Source organism: Drosophila willistoni (assembly GCF_018902025.1).
Source record: "Drosophila willistoni isolate 14030-0811.24 chromosome XR unlocalized genomic scaffold, UCI_dwil_1.1 Seg144, whole genome shotgun sequence".
Taxonomy (NCBI): Eukaryota; Metazoa; Arthropoda; class Insecta; order Diptera; family Drosophilidae; genus Drosophila; species Drosophila willistoni.
In genome coordinates this window covers 3439831-3454353 of record NW_025814057.1, presented here as the reverse complement: position 1 = coordinate 3454353, position 14523 = coordinate 3439831, and the positions used below count along the sequence as shown (strand labels likewise).

The 14523-nt window shown below is 37.9% G+C and overlaps 7 protein-coding genes across 10 annotated transcripts in view; 3 read left to right on the top strand and 4 right to left on the bottom strand.

Annotated features, from left to right (window-relative positions):
* Positions 1–875: 875 nt before the first annotated feature.
* Positions 876–1669, bottom strand: LOC6638583. The gene is made up of 2 exons (XM_002062258.3): positions 1127–1669; positions 876–1065 (listed from the first exon to the last, which is right to left on the bottom strand). Exons 1-2 carry the CDS (start codon positions 1663–1665, stop codon positions 900–902), a joined length of 705 nt encoding a protein of 234 aa, XP_002062294.1. The 5' UTR covers positions 1666–1669; the 3' UTR covers positions 876–899.
* A 2510-nt stretch (positions 1670–4179) lies between these two features.
* LOC6638584 (flocculation protein FLO11) lies at positions 4180–5501 on the top strand. Its single transcript, XM_002062259.3, has 2 exons — positions 4180–4602; positions 4722–5501. The coding sequence occupies exons 1-2, from the start codon at positions 4180–4182 to the stop codon at positions 5310–5312; spliced, it is 1014 nt and encodes a 337-aa protein (XP_002062295.1). The 3' UTR covers positions 5313–5501.
* LOC6638585 lies at positions 5344–6375 on the bottom strand. The gene is made up of 3 exons (XM_023180845.2): positions 6276–6375; positions 5685–6207; positions 5344–5475 (listed from the first exon to the last, which is right to left on the bottom strand). Exons 1-3 carry the CDS (start codon positions 6349–6351, stop codon positions 5352–5354), a joined length of 723 nt encoding a protein of 240 aa, XP_023036613.2. The 5' UTR covers positions 6352–6375; the 3' UTR covers positions 5344–5351.
* A 1706-nt stretch (positions 6376–8081) lies between these two features.
* LOC111519756 (cell wall protein DAN4) lies at positions 8082–9307 on the bottom strand. The gene is made up of 3 exons (XM_023181640.2): positions 8952–9307; positions 8321–8885; positions 8082–8260 (listed from the first exon to the last, which is right to left on the bottom strand). The coding sequence occupies exons 1-3, from the start codon at positions 9109–9111 to the stop codon at positions 8125–8127; spliced, it is 861 nt and encodes a 286-aa protein (XP_023037408.1). The 5' UTR covers positions 9112–9307; the 3' UTR covers positions 8082–8124.
* A 205-nt stretch (positions 9308–9512) lies between these two features.
* On the top strand, positions 9513–10180 carry LOC6638586. Its single transcript, XM_002062261.3, has 2 exons — positions 9513–9547; positions 9649–10180. Exons 1-2 carry the CDS (start codon positions 9518–9520, stop codon positions 10072–10074), a joined length of 456 nt encoding a protein of 151 aa, XP_002062297.1. The 5' UTR covers positions 9513–9517; the 3' UTR covers positions 10075–10180.
* Positions 10181–12052: 1872 nt separating this feature from the next.
* On the top strand, positions 12053–13542 carry LOC6638746. Its single transcript, XM_002062262.2, has 5 exons — positions 12053–12227; positions 12288–12440; positions 12497–12760; positions 12823–13362; positions 13424–13542. The coding sequence occupies exons 1-5, from the start codon at positions 12053–12055 to the stop codon at positions 13540–13542; spliced, it is 1251 nt and encodes a 416-aa protein (XP_002062298.2).
* A 417-nt stretch (positions 13543–13959) lies between these two features.
* Positions 13960–14523, bottom strand: part of LOC6638747 (FH1/FH2 domain-containing protein 3) — a 54227-nt gene continuing 53663 nt past the window's right edge. For 3 of the 4 annotated variants that reach the window (XM_023180564.1, XM_023180585.2, XM_023180580.2), the window contains one exon: positions 13960–14401. In XM_023180564.1, coding sequence (XP_023036332.1) covers positions 14328–14401 — 74 coding nt within the window. In that variant the 3' untranslated portion in view covers positions 13960–14327. The remainder of the gene's footprint in view (positions 14402–14523) is intronic. The other variant, XM_047012127.1, reaches the window with a different exon arrangement.

Sequence of the window (14523 nt, the reverse complement as noted above, 5' to 3'; positions counted from 1 at the left end):
TGAATTGAATTTTGGTGGCATGCCACCAGGCAAACTTTTGCGGCCCATGAGGCCATGTAACTGACCCACATCACAGCCACCATATAGTTAGTTAGTGTGTGTGTGTGCGTTGTGTGTGTGTTGTGTGTGAGAGAGTGCATCAAATGGAGGTCTGGCAAAAGATTTTCCATGGCAACCACACATCTTTTGCTTTGACTAGCATCGCTCTCAATGTTACCCTCTTTACTTAGGAATCGATAATGCATTTAAATCAATTTTCTTTTGATTTACATTAAATTAATTCATTATCTTTAGAACATCTTTATCATGAGGAAACGGTAAACACAGACTTAATTTATAATGGAATGGAATGCTAGTTAAGCATTTCTTATAAACTGTGTCTAACGACAGATGGTAAGCTTTTATTTTGACTACTTTGAGCAATTAAAATCGAGTAGAAACACTTTAAGTCGTGGCTAGTTGGAATCATTAGCTAATGTTGGATTAATATTTATAATAGACAAAATGCGTGCATACCCTTCATGTATGTACGTCTACAGGGTATAGAAAAGTTTTGCCTTCTTGTATTTCTATTTTTTCAACGAGGAGAAAGAGAGGGAAATGGAGAGAGAGAAGGGAGTACACACACTTCATAATTGTATGCTAGCACTCTACGAGAAGGGCTAAAAGTACAGAGTGGAAGCTAAAGAACTTTCAAGGTAGAATTGGCAAACGTGTCGTATGCGTTATAAACGTCATAACTGGTCAGAGACCGCATTGTGGCCATGGGTAAGTAAGGTGGGTTAAAAGGTAAAGTGAGTGCAAAAACCCACAGTGCCATCATTTGGTCCATATGGAAGGAAATTGCATACACTGAGAAGATATCTAGAGTTATCTTCACTTTGCTTTCATACTTTTATTTAAATCAACAGCAAATTACTAAGTCTCAAAGAGTTAACTGTAGTTGTGCATCTGGCTGGGACATCGGTAATACAAATTCTTGTGGCACTATCGAAATATGTTGATCCGGGACATGTATATAACGCTCCATACCATGTAGAGTTAAATGTATAGCAAGAGACATATCTAAGAAAAGAAATTTCAAATGAATTATCGAGTTATTTTCGGATTAGTTTAGGTCACTTACTGCTTGCATGTGGTCGATAGGACAATGCCATAGGGAAATCTTCCCGCTTGCTGCAAGAGTTGACAATACTGGGCAGGAGTATAGTCTGAGGGATCTATATTGTCATTGTCCGAGTCGAGGGGACAAGATGCTGGTGATCCAGTGGTAATACTGCCACATATATACGGGTTATCCAAATTGCACACATAATTCGGGGCACACGTTCCGGTGATATTGTAGGTCAAGTAATTATCAGTACCCATGCAGAGGGCAAAGGTGGTGGATGTGAGACAAGCAAACTTCATATCACTGCTGCACACTTTGCACTCATTGCAGGACCTAAAGGCCGATGTTGTGCTACAAATTGTTGCATTTGCCGTGCAATAGTAACCAGCCGGACAGGAGAGTGTGTTACCAAATGGCAGGTTTGATGTATTACAGAACTGAAACGAGGAATCCGAGACACAAGCAACACCCGAGGATGCGGAACAGGTGTTGCAGTCCGCTTGACAGCCAAGGAATCTTATGATTCCCAGCAACAAGAACAGTAGACGCAGCATTATCACAAATTCACAACTGCAGTTCTTCGAACAAAATGCACTTAATTTTATCCACTTAGACTTAATCTTATCGTAGAGGCGGCATTAAATAATGCAAGATTAAAACTATCGCAATACAAATAAGACCATAACACGAGATGAGATGAGAATGTACGTCAAGGTTGGATGAATGTTTCTTGCATAACTAAGTGAACATCACAACACAGCAGTACTCCCAAAAGTATGCCACAAAAATTGCAGAAATCTCTCTCTCTGTCTCTTCACTCACTGAGCTCAAGTATCATCAACTAAACATACAAGTGAGTGTGTGCAAGTTGTGCAATTTGGCCACCCTGGGGTTTAAAACTTCATTAACTTCAGATTGTTGACCACAGACTCGACCCCCGACACTTGTCAACCGTCTCAGGCATTGACAAGCAGCAAGGGGACAAGCAGCCCACATACAGCATTCCAAATCAAATTCTGTCCTTTGCTTGGCCTAGTTAACATTTACACAATTGCCCAAGTTGTTCAACTACCACCTATCGAAGCCTGAAAGGTAATCAAGCTAAACGAGCAAAATCAAACTAGATAATAATTAATGCCAATAATTGGAAACCATCATGACGTCATCGGGTTAACTTTTCTACAAAACTTTTTTAAATAGCCCAAACATTTCAGCGGATGAATTGGAAATTCTTGACAAAATAGTTTGACTTGTATTTGCATAGTTTCATTCTAATATCATATGTTTATATAAAATATGATAATATATTTTACAATTCTACTTGGAAATAGGATATTATTTTATGATACCTTTCTTCAACAGAAAGTGACCAACAATCAAGTAGCTAATAGAACAGTCTTAATTAATAAAAGATTTGTTAACTTGTTCACATTTAGGTAAGCAAAGGTTACCATAAGAACTTGCAAGGGTAAACAAGACTTCGGCATTGCCAAAGTTAGCTCCGACCCTCTCTGGCTATTTCTAACTTGCTCTATATTTTGGTAGGTAAACATTTTTTTTTTCCCAAATATTTTTGTTAGTAGCTGTAGAATTCGGTTACAGAGGCGATTAGAAAGAATATTATGTTTATACAAGAGCTTGCTGAATCCTTATCAGGAAAAAGTTGTCTTGGACTAATAACTTCATAATGTATTAACAAATCTTAGTGTAAAAATCAAAATCACCAAAAGTTACGTAGAATAATTTCATTTCATCATTTCATTTTCTACTTATTTAATTAATTTATTTAATGCATTACTTAAATTACTCAAATCAAAGTACAAATAGAGAGAAATGAAATCATTTGCTTACCGTCTTTCCATTGCTATCAGCTGCATATGTTTCCATCTCTTTTACACACACACGAAAAAAAAACATTGAAACACAAAGCTTTGTCTCTGTCTTACACTAGGTCTGTTCCTCTCGCTTTATTCCTTTCGCACAGACGCAGTGGCAACGCTGTCAGCTGCTTCGACGTAGCGACATCAACTTTTTTATTGCGTGCTTCTTCTTCCTCGCATTTTTTCCGACAATTTAAGAATTTGCAACAGAAATTTCTCAAGAACCACTGAACCGATTTCAATGCGAATATAACCATTGCAAAGCCCGTCACAAAAACTTTATGCTAATATAATTTATTATTCACGAAATGCAGTTTTAATGCACAACAAAAATATTTTTTACGACAAATTCATCCAGGAAGCTGACTAGCAAAAAAACGCTCAACGACTGAAGAGAGAGCAATGAAATCAGAGAGCCAGACAGCTGTGAACTTAAAGAGAGAAAGAGAGAGGGAGAGAAGAGTGTAATACTTTACAACACTTTGGGCGCGTTTTTAAAACCATTTGAATTGGAAATATTCTTTCAGAATATCAATTTCCTAAATTTCTAAAGTCCATGACTCCGAATATTAAAATGTGTGTTAATACTTTAAACTAAAAGCTTTATTTAGACATAAGGAAGTCCCCACAGACCAGACGCTGACTTTATCAATATAAATAGCCTTATATCTAATGTTGTATCACTTTTATCTTAAATTCTCTTTACTTCATTCATCTGAAAGCCCTTCTTTACTGTGTGACATAAATGTAATATATTATTTTGTGTGAGTAATATTCCATTATATAAAAACTACACATCTTTTTGTCATATCTGGCAAGAAAAGAATTGAAGAGAAAAACAACAACAACAAGAATAAGTTTTATAATTTCTTTATGGCTTTAGCAAACAAACAAGCGACGAATTGAAGGTCGTCTTGTACGTCGATGCTGCGGAAGAAAGAATAAAGTTTTACTGGCGCCACAAAGTATGCAATGCATTTCGCAATACGCCCATACTCTCTTATCTAAATTGGGACAGACACAAACAAGGTCACATCGTGTACAACAACAATGGCCAACTAGATTAAGGGCAATCTCCAAAAAACCAAAAAAAACAAGTACACAAAAATTTAAAATTAGATTTTGCAGCTGAAAATGATATTTAAGCATGCTGATGCTGACTACTTGAGCTCAAATGTGAATGGGAAAATGTTACACAAGTGGATTTGGCTTATTTCGTTCTACCAACTGGGCCTGCTCGTTTCGCTCTCAAGGGCCACCTGCAATGTATGCAATACGGTCAACAGCATGGCCTGCTATTCGGTGAATCAAACGCAGGCCTGCGATGCGAGTAATTTGCCCACCGGTTCGCCATACGACTGTCCCAGCGGCTATGTGTGTGTCAGCGGCTCGAATGGGGTATTGTGCCAGCCGGAGGCTAGTGCGTCCAGCGAGGCGGATTGCCAGGATTGCAACAAGTGTGACTCGACAAACACTTTTGCCTGTACCAGCACAAACACCTTTGCCCTGTGTCTCGGGACAACAACACCGCAAAATTCCATAGGAACCTGTGCCGATGGTTATGTATGCAATGTCAACTACACTCAAATATGCGGCCTGGAAGCGGACGGGGTGAGAATTAACACAGCTTTTCCACACTTTCCACTAACTTGCAAAAATCTCTTCTCCTCCTCGTCCTCGTCGTCGTCGTTGTTGTTGCTCTTGTTTCTTTTCTTTCTTTTTTTTGTCAGGTTATGCCCACCTGTTCGTATGCCGATGACACTACCACAACAACAACAACAACAACAACAGTCACCACCAGCACAACAGCAACAATCTCTACCAGCGATGCATCCACTTATTGCTCAGCTATTGAATCCCAAGGAAAATACCCTGTGGGCTATGATCCGGATACAACATGCCATCAATATATTTATTGTTTCATCAACGATGGCAGTTGGGATGGCCAGACGTACACATGTCCGGGTAGTTTGTATTTCAGTAGCTCTTCAAACATGTGTGTATCCACGATGCCGGCAAATTGTGCCGCCTGGACAGGCTCCACCAGTACGACAACCACTGTGGCTCCAACAACAAGCAATCCGGATGCATATTGTGCAGCCATGCAATCGGAGGGCTACTATCCAATGGGTACAGATGCATCAACCACTTGCCACGAGTATGTCTACTGTTTTCTACTGAGTGGCAGTTGGAATGGCCAAATGTACGAGTGTGCTGGCAATCTTTACTATGATAGTTCGAGCAAACTGTGTGTCTCTTCATTGCCTGCCACATGTTCCACAACGGTGGCCAGTCTAACACTGAATGGAGTGACATTGTAGACACCATAGTGATCAAAGTTTTTTTGGGAAAGTATTTTATTAGAGACAATCATCGGATTTAATATAGCTGCAGACTTGATCCTCGGCATTGAAATATGAATTTGCAGTGCAATTGTATTCGGCAGCTTTAACCACACCGTTCTTATAATAGCAATAGATGTAACTGTAAGAAATAAAAATATGTAAAAGCGACTTGTCATTAGTCTTGGCTAAAACTAGTTGGAAATCAGAAGCGAATAATGCTTCAAAAGTGTACAAAGCTTTCGCCTTTTGCATGGTACTCTATGCTAAAGCTAAAACTAATTGGGAATAAAGTGTAAAGAGTATTCAATCAATATCTCGAGATATTCATCGATTTAATATTTTACTTACCGTTGACAATATGGATCTGTGGGCACTGTATTAAAAAGACCCGTTTGTTTCTCTTCCTCGCAAACTTCCAATGCAGTCCATGGACTGGAAGTACTTGATGACTCTGGTGTTGTTGCTTCACTGGAACTTGAACTCGAGTCCGTATTAATATCGGTCGATGCTGTCGATGTGGTTGTAGTTGTTGTTGTAGTTGTATCCACCAAAGCATCATTCACATCACATGTATAAGTTTGTCCCTCAACTTCGGGCACACAAACCGAATCGGTGCCAGCATCGCATACATAACCAGTTGGACAATAACCATAGCTACCACTCGGCCAATTGGCCCCATAGCACATTTGAAATATACCACGACTCAAACAGGCAAACAGATAATTCCTTTGAGCACTGCATAAGCCACATTGGGCAGTATCTCCGCAGCTTGGTGGACGTTGGCTACTCTTTTGGGCACAAATCGCTGTTAGATTTGTGCAATCGAATCCCTCCAAGCAATGATACAACTGATTCGTATGTGGTGTACCATCTACAGACAGACAACACAGAATGTCATTAAATTAATAATCTCTACACTCAAGGGAACAACAAACAAACCTCCGAAACATAAATAGAATGATGTGGAATTTATGCAGGCAACTTTATTCGTCTGACAGACATTGCAAACGCCCATGGCCTGACCCGTTAAATAGAGCAAGCCCAACTAAAAAAGAAAAAGGATTGGCTTTCGATTAGCTAATGTTCGTGTTCTTATCGTTAAGCAAAAATAAAATAAAATAAATATTCCATCATACCAAACCCAAAAAACGTATAGAACTCGTCAACTTCTTCGTCAGCATGTTTTCCTTCCTTCTGCCAATATTTTGTTGGTTGCTTCTGCTCACTGTCAAGGTTTTCTTGCTACTAATCACCACGACGAGTTGTCGAAAGTATTTTTGAGTCGGTGAAATTTTCATAGACACTATATACACATAATCTGTAATGTAGTTATCTATATTTCTTTTTTATACACATGTCTTGCTAATTACCTTATTTGCTCTGGCTTTCCACTTGATTGCCCACCGCGTTGTGGGCTATCCAGCATAAAAAGGTGCCATCAAGCCAACACACTAACAAAGTGGCGAGTTAGGTGCTATTTCTAGATTGTTGTATCATCATCGCCAGCATCAGCACCATCAGCCTCTGCCCATTAGAGTTTGTGATAAACTGCGGGCATTGACCAAAAGGTCTTTAAATCTTATCACTGGAAAACCCGAGACCAGAGATTGTCAAGGATACGCAGGGAAATGGAAAACCCATGGGTTTTAAAAGTGACCAGACTAAATGCATTTTTAAGTAAAATTGATAATCAACATGACAGTTGAAAGAAAAAGTGTACATTTTAACTTTTCTCACAGTGTAAATTGTCTCAACGAAAAATCTTGCTATGTGGCAAGCAAATAGTTTAATCTTTTTAAATTGCAAAATATTAAAACCCTACAAAATCTTATCTCTACCTTTCGGGCTAAATTCCATCGTTTATTCCCTTGCCCTTTTCAGCTATATGTCATTGTCGCCCGATCTGAATAAAGCATATTATACCGATTGTGAGATAATTAAAGTTTAGGGATAATTCCATAAAAAACATAAAAGGTATCGATGTTTTTCACCAATTGTTCCTATGATACATATAAATTTAATATATCCCTTTTTGTAAATAGGTATATAGAATAGAATATGAATTTTTGAAATTCATTAAACTTAAGAAATTCCTGATGCATCCTTAAGAAATCATTAAGAAATTGAAATAAGCTTAAAACATCTTTGAGAAAACCTTAAGGATTGAGTTAATAACTCTTTAAAAATCGTTGAAGAATCGTTGAAAAATCTTTAAAAATTATATGTGCAAACTTAAAATGCAGATTAAGGAAAGTTTAAAAAACTGTTAGAAACTGTGTAAGAAACGTTATAAAATCTTGAATAAATCTTGAAATAATATCTTAAGAAACTCAAAACGATTCTTTATAAAAGATTCTTTAAAAAAACAAATGGGATCGTTGGGGATAAGATTAGTAATTTTAAAAATAAAGTTGATGAAATTGTTAAGAAACGATTAAGAAAACCTCAAGCAAACATAAAGAACCCTTAAAAAAAGCTTAAGAAATCGATGAAGAAATTATGAGAGATCCTTAGGAAATCAATAAGGAATAATTTGTTAAAAATTCTTAAAGAAATAGTTGAAAATCTGAAAAAATCATTAAGAAACATTTAAGTAATTCCTAAAAACCTCAAGAAATCATTGCTGTATTAAATCTTCGAGGAAACCTTAAGGATATTTTACCTCATCTTAAGGAAGCCTTTCTAAAAAAGTTTGTCTGTTTGTATTAAAGTGAAGTTAACAACATTTTTATTAATAAGGTTTAATATTTATATACATAGTTAAGAATGCTTTTGGATTTGACTTGACCTAGATGGTGCAATTAGCTGAAGTTGGTTTTGTTGTGCCACAAACCGTGGCATTGGCATTGAAATATGGCTTACTCGCTGTGCAATTGTAGGTGATTGCTTGCCAGCCATTGGACTTGTAGAAACAATAGAGATAGCTAAGAGAGAAGATTATTGAATTAATCGTACGGAGATGTGGAATCGATTTGAGTATTTACCTAGTGCATTCAGTGTCATTTGGTATGGCATAGCGACCAGTTGCCGCAGCGTCAGCACAAAACTCGGTGGGAGTTATGATACTGGAGGCAGTTGTGGTGGTTGTAATGATTTCAGTTGTTGAGATTGTCACATTGTCAGTTGTACTCGGGACGTCGGTTGTTGTAACATTCGAAGGAGTTTCGGTTGTTGTTGTTGTAACATTCGAAGGAGTTTCGGTTGTTGTGGAATCATCAACTTCCTCAACACGATCACAAATATCACCATCGGCTACATCACAACGTGCCACACAAACATTGAGTGGATCTGAGGCGGCATTCGAAGTACTGCATACATAACTCGAGGCGCAGGTGGCTCTGCCCGTGGTAAGCTGACCATCACTACATCTGGCGAAGGTTGTCAACGAAGTGCAGGCATATGTTGATCCACTCGAACAAACATTACACTGTGACACTTCACCACAACCACGAACCACACTTGTGGAGTTTACCATACAGATTGTAGCATAATCCGTACAAATGGGCGTATCGCTGGGGCAGGTAAAGTTCAACGTTTGATTGCGTACGCCTAGTACGAAATATATATAGAAATCAATTCACATTCGATTTACACACACAATTAAATTGGTTTTACCATTGTAGCAAATTTGAAAGGATGTCTCGTTGATGCAGGTATGCGCGTTTTTGCACTGATTGCAAGTGCCATCCACATGGGTGGGTGAGAAAACTAGACACAGGGCTGCCGCGAGGGCAATCAGAGTGAGAGTCAATTGGAGCTTGTTGTTCACCGCCATCTCCAGTCTTTATTTGAAATGAACATACTACTGTTCCTTGCCTTATAAAGAAAACATTTATCTTTATGATTGACGACCATAGAGACCAGGGCTAATGTTATCTCTTCAATGTCGACGCCATCATAAAGATTCATGTACATAGAATCATTTCGGTTTCCACTTAAGCTAATCACTTCGTGTAGCACGGTAGTAGATGGTAGCAATATTCCAGATGCAGATTTATACGTATAGAGATATATATGTTTGTGCAGGCTAAGCCCAGCATAAACTAGACTAGTTATCTTTTTGGGCAAAAATACAAAAAAAAAAAAAAGAATTTCTGTGTTTAGCCGTGCCATATAAAAGTCAGGCGCATGTTGGATCTACTCATTAGTCAGTGCCTGACAGTTAAGTAGAATCACACAAAATGCAGCAGTATCAGATCCTCAAGAATTTGGTAAAATATTAGTAAAACATTCATTCAGGAAAAACAATCTTTAAAATTCACAATTTCCGTCTATCTCTCTCACTCTCACTCTCACCCTTTCAATCTCTTAGTGCCTTATCATTGCCTTTAGCTCAATGGTGATCACAGTTCTGGCTACTTGCAACTCTTGCCAAAGCAATGGCTTAAGTTGTGTCAATGAAACACATTTCAAGGTCTGCGTCGACAATGTTGAAACGGATAACTCTGTACTGTCCTGTGGTGCTAATAAAATCTGCACATCCTTGGGTATCGGTTGCTTCGAGAATGTCGACGGTGTCGAACCGTCCTGTACGACAACCAGCAACTGTGCCGGCTGCGATGGTTCCTTTTTGTTTGCCTGCACGAGTCGCACCACCTTCACCCAGTGTAATGGAACCACTGCTGGCACTGAGGTCCTTACTTGCCCAGAGAATAAAGTCTGTGACATGAATTCGGGTAAATTTTGTGTGGACGAATGTGAAGTGACCACTCTGGAATGCAACAAAGCTGCACCTTAGTCGAAAATTCATTGTGAATTCCGTTTAATAAGTAAGATGCTGTAAATCTAAACCCAAATATTTAAATGCCAATAAAAATGTACATTGTTTTTTCTATACAAATTAATTATAAAACAGAATAAAGAATAATTACTCTTATTTCTATACTCAACAAACGTCGCAAAAACTTTTGACTCCAAACGAATTTCAAAATCGTTTCCGGATTTTTGTTTAGATTAAATTTTAGTCTAATGCAACTCTTATTGAGGTGACTATACGCAAGATTTATTGTCCACATATCAAATTTAGTGGCTCCAGCTCTACTAGTCTGCAAGATCTAGAGGTTCTCTTGGACAAATAGACGGACAGACAGACTTTCCTCTTATTATATAAATTTTTTGGACTTTAATATACATTTTGGCGATATTTTTTGCTATCCTTAATAGTCGAATCTTACTTAAACAGTAGAATTTAATTTGGGGCATCTTTAACAGCAGAAACTTGTTAAAATAATTCCAAAAAGTAAGTAGCCATAGCTTTCATGTTATAACTAGTTGAGAATCACAGTAAACTGAAATTAGAAATCATTTACTATAACAGATTTCAAAGTCAATATATCAAATGTTGCGATTTAATTTAATAAAATAATATTAGAAAATCAAAAGCTTACAGATTTTTTCTTATTTCAAAATCTTACTATCAAATTTGATGACTTAAGTCTACAAGAAAATCATATCATGGGAATTTCGAAACTTGTTATGGCTTTAGAATACTGTAATTCTTTATCAAAGTCTTCTGATGATTGTACAACTTGATGAACTTCTTGATTTAGTTATGTAGATAAAGTTTTCAACTTTTTGTGTTAACTTTAAAACGATCTTGGTTGTAAGAGGCTAAGGCTAAGAGAGATGTTTTGTTGAAGAAAACAAGTAAATACATAAAAATATAAGAAATTTTCATAGATTTGTCATTCGTTAGTCTGGTTTTACCTTGTTTTCCAAGGAGAATTCATGAGAATTTCATTTATTCAAAACATCAACACATGAGCTGTCAGTTTAAAAGCCATAGAATATATTTAATTGTTAAGACCATCCATAAAAAAACAAAAACCAAAAATAAAAAACTTACTGCCTGACAGTTATCAGTTGTGCAGATTTCGTTACGAAGGTCAGTTATGTAGAGATTTTCTGTTCTGTACGCTAATCCCCTTAACCTTAACCAGGGAGTTATGTATGTGTTTTTTTTTTCGCTATGGTGACTTGCAAAGAGAGACAGAGGGAGAGGGAGATAGCGAGTCGATGGCCACAAAATGTGGCATTCGACGTTAATTCAATTAAAAGGCATTGCAACTAACATTGACCCAATTGGGGGCCTCTTTTTATATATAATTGTTGTTGTATAATCAAATTACTCATATGAGGCAATGACGTCAAAATTGTTATTATTTTTATTATTATTATTAAAAGTATTTACTGTTAGACGATGAAAATTGTTTATAAACTTTCACGCTCATTGTCAGACTTTCTGGCTTTAGGGCTTTGGGCCTTGCCCAATATTTAATTGGTTGAAGGAAAGAAGGTGTGGAAAAACAAATTCGCAACAGGAAGCAAAATGACAAAAAATTGACGAAACGTGAACATAAAATGCAGAGATCTCTGAATGGGTGGTTGGTTGGCTGGGTGGGTTGGGTGCCTTTTTTTTGGGCGGTGCGATGGATGGATGGGTAGATTGTAGGTGGCGTTGGCGCATCTAATTGTTTTTTGTTTTGTCGACGACTGCTGCGCGTTTTGTTATTGTAATTAATATTCAACTAAATTCATAGATTTTTTGTTTTTCTGTTTTCTGTTTTTGTTTTCTATTTGGCTTAAACTAAAAAGCGCAAAGCGTTAACAAATTGCGGTCATTAAACTTTTTGTCATACAAAGTTAAATAAATTGTCGCCTCGATGGCATCTCTTTGCCATAACGAAGTTGGTTAGTGACGCGTTTGGAGCTCAACGATGCAGCTGCAAATATCCATGGTCTTGTTGGTGGTGTTAGTATTTTCAGTTATCCTGCCAGCCAGATGTAAAGTGGCCAACAGTAATACGAATAGCCATGTGAATAGTTGGCGTGACTTGTTTTTTGGTAGTAAATGGCTATCGCCAGCAGCTCCACGTATACGTGAATCCAAGTGTAAGTGACGTCGTCTATGGCCCACTTTATTGGCAGCTCATTGGATTTTCTTTCATTCAGTTTTACCCATTTTCGCCTTGGTACCCATTGGTCCGGGCACCTGTTCGGCTCCATCTGGTGAGCAGGGCAATTGTATACCCAACAAGGACTGCGTCCTAAGAAATGGCATACCAGCCGGTCCCTGTGGCGGTGGTTACGGCGTCTGTTGCATATGTAAGTGTGGCTACCTAGATGTTGAGTTTGAAATCATTTCGTTGCATTTTATGCAGTTCTCCAGACTTGCGGTGGCATAATACGTGAAAATTCCACATATTTCGTGAATCCCAATCATCCGGATATCTTCGATGGCACTGGCAGTTGTCAGGTTACAATACAGAAACTCCATCCGGATATATGTCAGTTGCGTTTGGATTTCGATATGTTTTCGGTGGCACCGCCCGAGGCTGCCAATCATTTGTGTAATCAGGATCAATTGCTCATCTCCGGCGGAAGTCCAACGCCCACAATTTGCGGCAGTGCAACAGGAGATCACAGTGAGTCTTTCAGCTACATATTTCTCTGCTATTTATCTCCAAGTTGTTCGTTTTCTTCACAGTGTATGTGGATGCAGGTCTAGGACAAAGCTCTCAAATCATTCTATCTATCATAACCAGCGGCAGTTTTCCACGTCTCTGGCGGATTCGTGTCACGCAAATCCATTGCGGTAGCATCAGTCGTGCCGATCAGGGTTGCCTTCAATACTATACGGCAATCAGTGGCCGTGTCCGTAGCTTTAACTACAACACTGTGGCCGGACGACAGCTCTCCAATCAGGACTATAGCATCTGCATACGGAATGAGCGTAATTTCTGTGGCATTCAATACAATGCCTGTCCGGATTTGGAGAACAATCGTTCGCGAGCCTTCACCATAACGGGCAACTCCAATAATCCGGTGCCCACCATAGTCGGAGGCGGAGGCGGTGGAGGTCCTGGAGGTGCCCCGCCTACCAATACGAATGGCTGCATCAGTGATTGGTTACTCATCGGATGCATACGCTCTGCCGATCGCATTCCTCCCCTGCCCGGCTGTGAGGATCGTGTCTGTGGTGGCACTTTCAGTGCTGAGGCCGGCATGTTGGCCAAGACAGTGCAATGTAAGTATGAAAACTGCAATAGAAAACACTTCCTGCATTCATGATTGTGTACTTTTTGCAGCCAGTGTAAGGCCTTTTCGCTTATATTTTCACACAGATGGCGTCGAAGCGCCAAATGATATTGATAATCGTGGATTTTGTTTAGATTATGTTCAACAGCCTTGTACAAGTGGTTTTTAGCTGGAACCACGAGAAAAAAGGCTAGAAACAGAACACTTTAGCGGTTTCTTTGCTTTCCGTTTTTGGCTGAGCCAGAAAGTAGGCAACACAAATTTGCGCTTTTTGCAAAATTTTAATTTAATAAATATATATTTTTATTTATTTCTCTTGATATATTTGTATTTTGTTTTGTTTTTGTTTGTAGTAGATTATAGAGATAACTTTAAGATTTAAGTTAATATTTTTTTTTTTATATAAAACACAAATAAATTTTGTCACAATTAAATTTGAATGTGTGAATTTGAAAAAACAAAATTATTTGCTTGTCTAATTTCTGAATTTCTATAATTAAAATCATGTTTCATGTATATATTAATACATATTAATAATACTTAGCTTACTTTAGCTAAACAAAAAAAAAAAAAAAAAAAAAAAACGCCACTACAAAATACAAAAAAAGATAACAGATAAGCTAAAAAAAAAATCAAACGCTTTAAGGACATTTTCGTTGATTGCGTCGCACTTTGTCGTAAATAAAGATACATATTTTTTATCTGCTCTACCGTATCATGGGAAGAGCCTTTTTGGGTCGCGAGGAAAGCAAGGAGTAAATTGTTTGGTAGGAAAGTAAAGAATATATATCTATCCTGCTTCATGTGAGATCGCCAATTTCAGTCTGTGCGCGCATAGTCCGACTTGTGACGTCACTGGGGTGGTTGTGGGGGGAGTGAGGAAAAAACGTTAAGGGACTTGGACTCTTGATACTAATTATATATATATATATATAGGTATATTTAATTATATTTCTAATAGGTTTGTATTAAGGCAGCCACATGCTGTTTCTCCTCATCGGTCAGACCATTCTTCAGCGTGCGTCGCACTAAAAAAATATATATAAATATGATTATGATCAGTCCATATTCTTTATAAATAGGAATGTTTAACTATACAAGTTCAATGATTAGATTGGATTGCGGGGGCAAAAAGCAAGCGTTATTAGTC

Bases quoted from the DNA above. Each gene is read 5' to 3' on its own strand.
- LOC6638746 (XM_002062262.2), top strand. From the start codon at position 12,053: ATGCAGCTGCAAATATCCATGGTCTTGTTGGTGGTGTTAGTATTTTCA. The intron at 12,441-12,496 runs GTAAGTGTGGCT...CATTTTATGCAG, and splicing joins TTACGGCGTCTGTTGCATAT to TTCTCCAGACTTGCGGTGGC. The intron at 13,363-13,423 runs GTAAGTATGAAA...TACTTTTTGCAG, and splicing joins GTTGGCCAAGACAGTGCAAT to CCAGTGTAAGGCCTTTTCGC.
- LOC6638583 (XM_002062258.3), bottom strand. From the start codon at position 1,665: ATGCTGCGTCTACTGTTCTTGTTGCTGGGAATCATAAGATTCCTTGGC. The intron at 1,066-1,126 runs GTAAGTGACCTA...TTCTTTTCTTAG, and splicing joins CTATCGACCACATGCAAGCA to ATATGTCTCTTGCTATACAT.
- LOC6638584 (XM_002062259.3), top strand. From the start codon at position 4,180: ATGTTACACAAGTGGATTTGGCTTATTTCGTTCTACCAACTGGGCCTG. The intron at 4,603-4,721 runs GTGAGAATTAAC...TTTTTTTGTCAG, and splicing joins GCGGCCTGGAAGCGGACGGG to GTTATGCCCACCTGTTCGTA.
- LOC6638585 (XM_023180845.2), bottom strand. From the start codon at position 6,351: ATGGGCGTTTGCAATGTCTGTCAGACGAATAAAGTTGCCTGCATAAAT. The intron at 6,208-6,275 runs GTTTGTTTGTTG...GTCTGTCTGTAG, and splicing joins ATTCTATTTATGTTTCGGAG to ATGGTACACCACATACGAAT. The intron at 5,476-5,684 runs GTAAGTAAAATA...TATTTCTTACAG, and splicing joins ACAGATCCATATTGTCAACG to TTACATCTATTGCTATTATA.
- LOC111519756 (XM_023181640.2), bottom strand. From the start codon at position 9,111: ATGGCGGTGAACAACAAGCTCCAATTGACTCTCACTCTGATTGCCCTC. The intron at 8,886-8,951 runs GTAAAACCAATT...ATTTCGTACTAG, and splicing joins CTTTCAAATTTGCTACAATG to GCGTACGCAATCAAACGTTG. The intron at 8,261-8,320 runs GTAAATACTCAA...CTTCTCTCTTAG, and splicing joins AATGACACTGAATGCACTAG to CTATCTCTATTGTTTCTACA.
- LOC6638586 (XM_002062261.3), top strand. From the start codon at position 9,518: ATGCAGCAGTATCAGATCCTCAAGAATTTG. The intron at 9,548-9,648 runs GTAAAATATTAG...TCAATCTCTTAG, and splicing joins ATCAGATCCTCAAGAATTTG to TGCCTTATCATTGCCTTTAG.